Below are 11,061 nucleotides of genomic sequence, written 5' to 3' on the forward strand. Positions count from 1 at the left end.
AACAATCTAACTGTAGAAATCTGTCTCAATTTTACAAGTTCAATTAACAATATCAATCTGCAATTAATTATATAAAATGACCAGTGAAGGTTTGAATCCGAGCACTGACTGTCACAATCCAGCTGTATTCACACACACATGCACAAATAAAACACTGGCTCTTTGATTACAAATATAATTTATTGAAAACAGTTATATCAACACACATCAATAATTCTTAGGTCAACAAATATATACTGTACTAGAGACACTACCAACACAAGCAACTATACTACACAACATGTACCTACCTAACAGATCGCAACCACATGGTTCTCTGGTAGCATGACATCGTGAGAATAACATCTTTAAATCAATGGAAGACATCAAATTGCAATAATATGCATACATTAAAGATAACAACAAAAAGGATATTACAAAGAAAATGTCAAACAAAAAATCTATTAACATTTGATATTTAATAACATATTTTGTAATTCAAGAAACAACCAAATGAGTGATATCTGTCAGGAGTATGAGCTCCAATATCCCTTAATGTGTTTGGATAAACATAATCAGAAAAAAAACATCCCATTATTCAGTAAATTCAATAAATTCCCATATATTTCATGGCAACAATTCCTAACACAGACTTCCTGACATACATTTGTTACGTCAAAGCCCGAGCTGACATAACCCCGATGACATCACTGTGAGGACGTTTCCACAGGCTGATCCAGTAAAAAGGCCTGTCGTCATTACGCGGGCGACACTTATCATCATCTTATCACCAAAACTCAAAACAAAAACTATGACTTCTGAAGGAGCTGCGATGTAGATTAAAACGGTAACGTAGCTGCGAACATGACAGTGTTTCTGATAAGGCTCTGCTGCAGTGGCAATCTGTCACGTTTTAATGTCAACAGAAACCGTCCCATACAGATTCACTCAGATTCACAGAATCAACGTCTGTGCGTGGATAAACCTGAACATGCTCCAGATTAAATGTGCGAGGGATAATATTTGTGATAGTGTAGATATTACCGCTCCACAGACATATTCAGCCACTTCATCCAAGTGATGAGAAAGAGCTGTGTATCATCAAAAAGATTATAAATTTGACTATATTGTTCTGATAAGACTTCCACTCAGAGTGGTTCACTGTCTGTTGAAGTTTATGAAATTTAAGTTAAAGTCATTTAACTTTCAGGCTTTCATTTTCTTTACCTCACTGAATGGATGGAATAACAGCAGATGTATTTATAGCTCTGCATGAGCAAAGTCCATAAACATGGTGCAGATAATTGTCCTGTTATAGTTTGGATTATATCATTTATAAGCTTTGTTTGTGCTTTGTGGTCTAATACTTGTTGTTCCTAATAGACAACTACGACATTAACATAAGAATATTCACGTTTTTCTGTTGAGCTGCAGGATTTTAGTAATGACAAAGATGACTATATGATGACCCATTATTTTAAATGTAAAACAGCAGTGACAGAGGAGAATTGTTTCCAGTACTCGATCACTGACAGGACAAAGTGGACAACTCCCCTGTGGGGCCTGAGACCTTCAAGGGATCTATTTATTAGCCTAAGCAAATGAATCAATGCAGATTGTATTGGTCCAAGGAGCCATGGCAGTTGTAATGGAAATTGACTGACTTAAAGGGGACATAGCATGCAAATTCCACTTTGTTAGTGCTTCTACACGTTAATGTGGGTATCTGGCATGTCTACCAACCCAAAAACTCTGGGAAAAAAACACTCGCGTGTTTTGTTATGGTTCCTCTAAGTCAGAAACGTCATGCTTGAGTGACTCGATTGAGCTTCCTGGGTTTTGTGTCGTAACAAGGCACTGGAAGTCTCCCTACATGGCCTTGGCCCACCCCCCACCTCATAGGGTTAGGGGGTAAGACCCCAAGGAACCATATCAACTTGTGGTAAAATGGGCATGCTATGTCCCCTTTAATAACTTTAACTCCTTAGTTTATGCTTACAGCAGACTTTTCAATCTAGGGTACAGCTCAACATAAACTTTATGGTGCACCCACTATCTAGCATGTGAGCCCATTGTCTATTCATGTCTTGCAGAAGTTGATCCTGACGCCGGGTTTACACCGGACGCGGAAGCGCCGCGCCGCGCCATTCTCAAGCGCGCAGCCGCCTGGCTGTTCACACCGGTCGCACATTTCTCCGCGCCGGTCAGCCCGCGATTCTGTGTAAACCCGGCGTAAGATCACCTTATCATGTGACCTTTTGCTCTACTCTGGTTTAACTGTGTTTGTCCTTTGTTTGAAGAACTCAGCTGACAGACACTTTGGGGCTTTATTTATATCTGACTAACAAGGGCCCTTTTTTCTGTGACTGGGACAATTTCCATGTTTCTAGCTCATTCTTGGATGTTTCATAGAGATCAGGATGTTTTGACTGATTTGCATCTTCAGTCAACTGGCTTCAATCCCAGTTTAGTTTACTGTTCGCTTCCACCGGTGTCCACAACATTTACAACAGAGCAACTTGAACGCTTCAGGCAATTATCCTCCTCTCTTATGGGGAATTATCCCGCGGCGTGTTCAGGGTGTCACAATATCAACTTCAATTGTTCATATAAAAAGAGGGCTTCTGCTAAACTCCATGAGTCCCAATTCAATCATTCAATTCAAGTCAATTCTTCATGGGCTGCATGGACCGCAAAGGCTGAACTGAAATGAGATGGGCTTCCTAACAACGGAGCTGCAGTTGCACACGACAAGTAGGTTTTAATGCCCCTTTGGTTTTGTAACACATGTTCCATTAGCTGTTTTAGGAAGTCTTGTCGCTTGCCAGCACCATTACCTCTTTGAAAAACGGTTTGTCACTGAAAAGCAATAAATCCTGGCAGAGGTTGGGCCGGGAAGGATCCACCCGTTGGAGAATTTGTTTCTCAGGGATGAAATGACTTACTGTATTTGTCGGCCACAATTGAAGGAGCCTTCGAAACTTTCTATTTACAATCAGTCTTCAAATGCCGCCTCTGAAGGATGCAGCCCCTGAATTGAGACAAACCTTGGACGTGAAAACAAATGAAACAGTTTGAAAAACATGGCTGTCTTGTCTTGTAAATGTTGATGAAATACAAACAAAGTTCTACTGTATGTATGGTTGGTTGGTGGGTGGACGCAAGTTGGACACACTTACACTTACACAGAAATAAACACCTGACCTGATTATTGCTTTGAAGTCGGACACAGTTTCATCATAGTCACATTAGCATTCTCTTAAGGGAGGTCATTACTGTTTTCATATGCCTCTATTCTCCAGGTGCTGGACAGAACAGTGGTGTCTAATTGCTTTCTAGAGGAATTGAAACATAATGAGGATCAATGACCTCTAATGAGTGTGTTTATCCATTTATGGTTTTGGTTATTAGCGCTGAAAAGTTCCAACACCTGAACAGTGGTAGATCTAACTTGTAACCACCAACTTTTAAAGTAAATACAGGAAGTAGCATTTAAATCCACAGCACAATAATTACTAATTTCTTTGAGTAGTAGAGGTCTTGCGGAAAGGTTCAAGAGAAATTTTAATGTTTAGAACATGTCAGACTAAAAATGACAATTGACCACTGAGGCAGATTTCTTGACTTCAAGTATAATCAAGTCCAGTTGCCCTTGATTGAACCATTTTTGGATTGGATTTTGGTTCATTCCGGCTGCATGATAAAACTGATGTGCAACAATGCACACAACCTCGCTGGTCAAGGCCTCTAGCTTTGGGGCGGCCTTGTCTTAGCTGAAAAGGCTGGACCAGTAATTGTAAAGCTCCAGCTGATCTGAGTCCTACATGGCATCAATGGACAATCCCAGGTTTATCAATGCTCCCCTTGAATTAAACCCCATGTGTTTTTATTGCTTTCACAATCTTTTGGTGTTTTTGTCAAACACACACACACACACACACACACACACACACACACACACACACACACACACACACACGCTCAGTTCATATGGCCTTGCCTGGGTATTATAGGCCCCATGTGATGGCTTGTGATGGTCAAGTGATGACACACACACACACACACACACACACACACACACACACACACACACACACACACACACACACACACACACACACACACACAAACAAGGCTGGTTGGATCACTGTTTACAGGACACTTTTCTGATGATAACTGTACAATCATTATATGAAATGCTTAAATAGCGGTAAAAATGTTACATATTGTATGTTCATCATTTATGTCTCAAATGTGCTCTTCACAAAGCAGGTGTTTTAAATCCATATCAGTAAATGGTGTTGTCTTTTCCTCACCAAATACTAATGATTGTTATTGTGAAGGAGTTAAGGGAAGTTAACTTTGGTATCCGTGGTAATAAGAAACAGATTCATGAAAAACACCCTTTTGGCCGGTGACATCAGCGCAGCAGCAATGTTAAAAGGCCGCCCACCCCGGAGCGACAGACTTCAGCTGCATGGAGAGGAAGAAAATCACACAGGCAACTGAAGCCTCCACCATAGTTCCTGCATGTGAGTATCTGTTGTCTGAATCAGTAGTTTTGACCGATATCTCTGTATTGAATTTGGTTTGACGCTGGGTAATATTTTCCTGCAACATAAACTCAAATGTTTTATATACCCATAAACTTTGGCATAAATTCTTGGTCACTCACTTATAATATATTTTAAGCTATGAATTAACCCATAACTCGTAAGACTCTTCCTTGCAATATTTTCTTTCCAGAGTTCAACTGAAAGATGGACAACAAGACGGCACTAACATTCACAATGAATGTATACGCTGTCATGGAAAACTACAAGTATTGGCTGTTTATTCTATTCCTCCTGCTTTATCTGACTATTATCTTTTTGAACTTACTGCTCATTACTGTCATACACCAAAACAAAGAGTTGCATCAGCCTATGAATGTGTTCCCGTGTATATTATCCATCAATGAAATTTACGGCAGTACTGCATTGTTACCCACAATAATGGCTCTGCTCTTATCTGAGAGACATGAAATAACCATAAAGTGGTGCATTGCTCAAGTCTATTTCCTGCACACATATGCAAGTGCTGAGTTTTGCATTTTAGCCGTTATGGGATACGACAGGTATGTTGCCATCTGTAACCCACTGCAATACCACAGCATCATATCTAATTCAAAGATAGGCAAGCTTGCTTTACTAGCAGGCATGTACCCAGCTGTTGTGTTTGGAGGTTTCTACTCACTGACCATACGACTGAGATTCTGTGGGAAAGTGCTGCCGAAAATGTACTGTGTGAACATGGAACTGGTCAAAAACTCCTGTTCGCCTGCACCGTACATAAGCATTCTGGGACTTGTACTTATTCTGTTTCTCGTTTTGCCTCAGATCCTGTTGATAGTTTTCTCCTATGCACAAATTTCAAGAGTGTGTCGGACGTTGTCGAGAGAATCTCAACGCAACGCTCTCAAAACTTGCCTCCCACATTTACTGTCGCTGACAAACTTCACCATCGCTTCCTTATTTGAAATTATCCAAAACAGATTTAACATGAGTCATATAGCTATTGAGGCACGCATCTTCCTGTCTTTGTACTTTATCATCCTTCCACCCCTTACCAACCCCGTGCTGTATGGGCTCGGTACTCAAATGGTCAGAGTTAAAATACTGAAACTGTTTGTTAGATATAAGATGCTGCCGACACTGTTAGCAAAGGCAGTGGCTGTAGCTTCAGTATAGACTATCCTCCTCTTTCTTTCTTTGATAATTTAGGTTGGAATCTAATTTGTAATAAATTATGAATAGTTTCAATAGAAATGCTCACTGAGTATTTATATCTAATGATAATAACTACTGTAATATGTTCTATATTGTCATTTAAAGCTATGGTTTCAATGTGAAAGTGGAAAACAAAAATGCATATTTCATATAAGAACATGATGGTATTGCTAAAGTTGATGATACTAATTGATTTGGTGTTAACTTGGATGTATCAGTAAATTAGTATAAAGGCATAAAATACACAATTCACTGTTGATGATTGCAGTGATTGTGCATTTTAATCATCAGTCACTGTATGAGGACTTGTTTCGGTTATGTATATGTTGTTTGCATGTTAAATACTGCTTGGATTTAAATTAAAACAGTTACCGGGTATTATGAACACATGGGGGGAAAAACATTTTTTTCAGGATGATCAAAATGTAATTGATAAAAGGTACTTTGTCAAAATGTGACAGCTGTAACAAGTGATCGCAAACGCTCCTGACTTTTTTCTCCACCTTCTTTTAGTTCCCTGTGTAACCTCCCTGCACTTTTCACTTTTATCAAGTTTAATATTGTGCAATCAAACACTTTTTATACCAACAATAATACGTGTGGGAAACAATTGTATTTGTCCTATGTACGTGAAATAAATGACAATGTGACTATTCTAATTTGTGACTTTGTTTCATTAGCATCTAAACCATCCCATTTATATATTCATTTGAATAAAAAAATATTGTTTGAACAGCCAGTTTCTCAATTCACATTTGACACATGTTTAACCGATAAGTTCACCTGTCACTTCCCAGTGAAATGACATCTTGGTCTACCAAACAACTGTCAATCCTTCAAAACACATTTATATATGTCTATATAAATCAAACACAACTACAGTTGAATCATATCAACTCATTTTAATTATCTGAATTACAAAGCATGGGAACACCCTCTATCAAGCTCTGTAGTGCATGAAGTTAAACGCAGAGTCTCACACTGTTGGTATCAGGTACAGCTTAGTTTGTTATAATTAAACATCTGGAGTAACATCTGCAGCAGAAGGGAAAGATTGTGCACAATTCCTGACAAGCATCTGACGTTATTCACTTTATCAAATAATGAAAGAAGCAACAATATAGACATATAGGACATGTGCACTGAAAAGAAGAAACACTTGCAGCATTGGGTGGGATTCAAAAGGGATTTAATTATTTATCTTAGCAGCTGAGTAGCTGATGAATGACAACAATCAAAGTACTTGAAGTAACAATTGTATTGGATTGGAATCAAAAAGAAATTCCCTCTTAATTTAAAGTTGAACCCAGACATGTAGAGTGAGTTAAAGTGAAGAAAACAAAAAGATGAATGAGATTAATTAGAAAATTAAGCTTGACTGATGGAATAAAAATGGAGGGGTCATTAAACAGAGAGTGAAGTGGATGTCATCTCCCTGATTTAAAAGGGACGGTGTTGACCAGTGTCTCCTGCAGCACAGGATCATGACAGGGCCCAAAGTTGAGGTGACACAATTAAACCTTGAACAAAGAACTCACTGCAAGTCATTAAGGTGACGCTGAAACAATTAGGTTAATACCTTGCCCTAGTTTACAGGACGTGTGCATAGGCCTAAAATGGAAAAAAAAAAAAAATCACAGACAGTATAATATATATTGTTCTCTAAAGGATATGGTGTGGGAAAGCACTAATGTCTGCTTTTTAAATTGATCTGGCCATTTGTATTACAGTTTTTGGTTTATTTGTCGTTTTGTATTTTTGGGTGGGAGTTTGGCTAGTTAATTAGCAACTCATAATTAGTTATTAGTAAATAATCTTTCACTTGACTCCAAACAAAAGCGTTTTCAGGCATTTAGCATCTTTAAAAAGCAACAAATTACAGCAAATAAGCCAGAATCCAACTGGCTAACTGGTGTAATGGTTATCATACAACCCTAAGATGCATGCACACAGTACTAACTCTGCTAATATCATTAGAAATATTAAACCTAAGCCCCTGTGAGCAAATATAGATGTAGATCTTTACAGTGTGACAAAGCTTATATTACAATGGCCATGACAAATCAAAACACAACAACAAATCACAAATGGCACAAATAAAGGTAGTTTGAGGATGCAAGTGGAAAAGCCAAAGTCACAAGTGTATTCCAGTTATTGCACATTTTTCATAGATATTGCACATGGGGATGTAAATAAGTTAATTTGTTTTTGTTATGTGAAGTAGATAAAGCAAAGTGAACTCCACACATCAATTGTGTTCTGTATAGATGACTACATAGTTTAAAGCTTTGTTCAGTACTGTCGCAACGTCTTTCGATGTGTGTGTTCATTTAGCGAGGGAGACCAGGAGGCAGCTAAACGGAAAATATGCTCATTAGCGGTCAGTGTCTTACATCCCCTTGGAAGCAATTAAGATGTGCTTCATAATGACAGTGAGACCAGAGTTGACCTGGCCACAATACCTGGAGAATAAATGATCATGTAAACATGTGTATACACGTATACACTTGTGTTTACATGCGTATATGGTTATCATGAATATTGTTTGCAAATAAGATCGATTTAAAAAACAAGTGAAGCAATTCCAACACGTCAGTGCTCGGGCCCTACAAAAAGGAACGGGGTCAATAAAAAAGAATCGATCTTAATAATTAAAATGTGATATGCCAGTTTCAGAGATAACATGAAAGGGATAACACTCCAGTTTATACACTTGATACATGATTTCATGTATGACTCCTTTCGTAGCGGTTCAGCCTTGTATGGTTTGGAAAAACAGAACCAGTCATCCCTGTCATGTCTCATATCCCAATTTGCCTCACATAGCTTAACAAGGTGAGCTATCCTCTGCCTTTAACCCTCACCAAGAGTCATTTTGAGGTGTATCAATGTATTTATACAGAAGACAAAGTCTGACAGCATTGAGAATTGTAATGTGATGTTGGCTTAAAACTTAAGACCCTAATTTTGGCACAAGCATTTGAGTCCTACAGTTGTTTGTATTCACATCATATAATTTTAATCTAATTTTATATTTTATTTATTTATTATTTCGCTTTGTATTTCCTTTTATTGTACTGCACTTTGATCAACTGTAAACTTGACTTGATTTGCCCCAAGTAAATAGTAAAAATAAATTGTGTGTCCTTTTATTTTATTAGCAATATTGATATCAATAAAACTTAACACCTTCAGGCAGCTTCTTTGACCATTATGACTTCAGTGTTGATCAGATAAACAGAACTGCAGCCATTTTACAACTCATTAGGTCACAGGAATATCCCACCTCTGGGTGTCAGGCTGATGTGTGAAACACTGAGGATTGAGAATATTTTATATTTATTCTATATATTCTATTCTATAATGCAGTGGAGGGCCAGAGTTGGAACTAACTTTAACATAATAACTCTCTAATAAAACATATGACTAAACATCTAAAATTACGTTTCAGTTATTTGCTTTGCAGTGAAGAAAAAGATTCATGCATGCAACACCCTCACTAATTACAATAGTGAATAGCAATGATTTGACGTGTGATCACCTGACTTAATTCCATGGGGGAAGAAGAGTACAGGATTAAAGGCTGCTTGCAACAGTTAAACACAGGTGGGTGGGGGGCTCAGTGTACAAAGTGCAACACCGTGCAGCATATTCTGTATTCTGAGTTGGTAAGAATGAACAATTTCTCTGAAGTAACATCTTTCCTTCTGTCTGATTACTACGGCATGAAGGACCTGAAGCCGCTGTACTTCTGCATGTTCCTGATTTTATACATAACTATTATTGTTGAAAATGTTGCATTGATTTGGGTGGTCTATCGTGAAAAGCACCTGCATGAGCCGATGTATTTGCTGCTGTGTAACTTGGCTGTGAATGGTTTGTATGGAGGCAGCGCTCTGCTGCCGGCGCTGCTGAGCATCATGCTCTCCCACTCCTATGAGATATCTCTGTCGCTGTGTCAGACACAGATCTACGCCATTCACACGTTTGTCATCATTGAATTCACAATTCTCGCTGTGATGAGTTACGACAGATACGTGGCCATTTGTCACCCTCTGCCATATCATGCGCTCATGTCACAGAAACTTGTGAAACTCATCATTTTCATGTGGCTGTTCCCCATGCTGGCATTTTTAATTGTTTTCATTTTCACTCTTCAGCTGAGGTTTTGTAATAGATCCATTGAGAAGGTGTACTGTGCTAACTTCCTTCTGGTGAAACTTGCTTGCACGGATACTTCTGTTGTTAACATAATTGGCCTGTTATCTGTAGGTGTCTATGCATTACCACAGCTTATCATGATCTTTTATTCATATGCACACATCCTAAGGATATGTGCACTGTCATTCGGCAAATCTGGGTTCAAAGCCTTGAAGACTTGCACGCCGCACCTACTAGCAATCACTAACTTCTCCATCGGGTGTTTTTTTGAAATAGCACAAAGTCGATTCAACATTAGGAACCTGCCTTACGGAGTAAAGTTGTTTTTATCTTTGTACTTTTTGATATTCCCGCCCATCCTTAATCCAGCGATCTATGGTTTGGGTATCCAAAGCATAAGAGTGCAACTGTTTAAGCATTTTAGCAGAAAAAGTAAGCAAGTGCGAATGATGTAAAGCCAAGAGGGCTGTTGTTATTGTGCAGTGAAAGAGTGTCCTGCTCGGGGCCAGTAAGACTGGGGCCTCTGGTGAAGAAACATGACATGTGTAATCTCCTGCTGTTTAATCTCATTTGCAGAGCAGACCTGTCGATGCACAGAAAAACATGTGGACTGTCGAATTACCGCAGCATCAGCAGGCTGCAGCTCAGGCTTTGTGCGATCAACAGTAATGTTCTTGGTTTCTGTCAGATTGTCTTATCTTCCACGGACCATGGGTTATAACGCAGGAGGGCTGCAAACACATACTGTCTCACCTGTTTTGATGTAAATATACGATATACGCCTGTAGCACTGAAATGTTAAATGTTGTCTTTCACACATTGTCCTGTCTGCACTTCAAACTGTAAAATAGCCACTGTTTGTGTACTTGTCTTGGTTGATGCAGTGTTTCAGTTATGAATAAAAGTGGTGATGGAAATCTAAAGTGTCTTGCTTTTTTAGAGTTGGGATCACAAATGATGAAGGAGGGGGGGAATGGGAGAAAGAGGTTGTGAAATAATTGAAATTATGTTGAATTTTCTTTTTTCCGTGCAATGCAGACCAAACAAAAAGTAACAATGTGCGGTGATAGATGAATTTCTTCCTGTTGATCAATGTCATCTTTGCTCCTCAGTGGTTATTGCTCAAACAGAAATGTCAGCTGTAGAAGAGAGA

At 38.7% G+C, this 11,061-nt stretch overlaps 2 protein-coding genes across 2 annotated transcripts; both read left to right on the forward strand.

Moving 5' to 3' along the window:
* Positions 1–4,368: 4,368 nt before the first annotated feature.
* LOC117774368 (olfactory receptor 52D1-like) lies at positions 4,369–5,748 on the forward strand. Its single transcript, XM_034606757.1, has one exon. The coding sequence runs from the start codon at positions 4,740–4,742 to the stop codon at positions 5,706–5,708; it is 969 nt and encodes a 322-aa protein (XP_034462648.1). The 5' UTR covers positions 4,369–4,739; the 3' UTR covers positions 5,709–5,748.
* Positions 5,749–9,421: 3,673 nt separating this feature from the next.
* Positions 9,422–10,572, forward strand: LOC117774844 (olfactory receptor 52D1-like). The gene has a single exon (XM_034607503.1). It carries the CDS (start codon positions 9,422–9,424, stop codon positions 10,361–10,363), a length of 942 nt encoding a protein of 313 aa, XP_034463394.1. The 3' UTR covers positions 10,364–10,572.
* The last annotated feature ends 489 nt before the right edge of the window (positions 10,573–11,061 follow it).

This window comes from Hippoglossus hippoglossus, chromosome 14 (genome assembly GCF_009819705.1).
Source record: "Hippoglossus hippoglossus isolate fHipHip1 chromosome 14, fHipHip1.pri, whole genome shotgun sequence".
Lineage (NCBI taxonomy): Eukaryota > Metazoa > Chordata > Actinopteri > Pleuronectiformes > Pleuronectidae > Hippoglossus > Hippoglossus hippoglossus.

Coding starts and splice junctions, on each gene's coding strand:
- LOC117774368 (XM_034606757.1), top strand. CDS start 4,740: ATGGACAACAAGACGGCACTAACATTCACAATGAATGTATACGCTGTC.
- LOC117774844 (XM_034607503.1), top strand. CDS start 9,422: ATGAACAATTTCTCTGAAGTAACATCTTTCCTTCTGTCTGATTACTAC.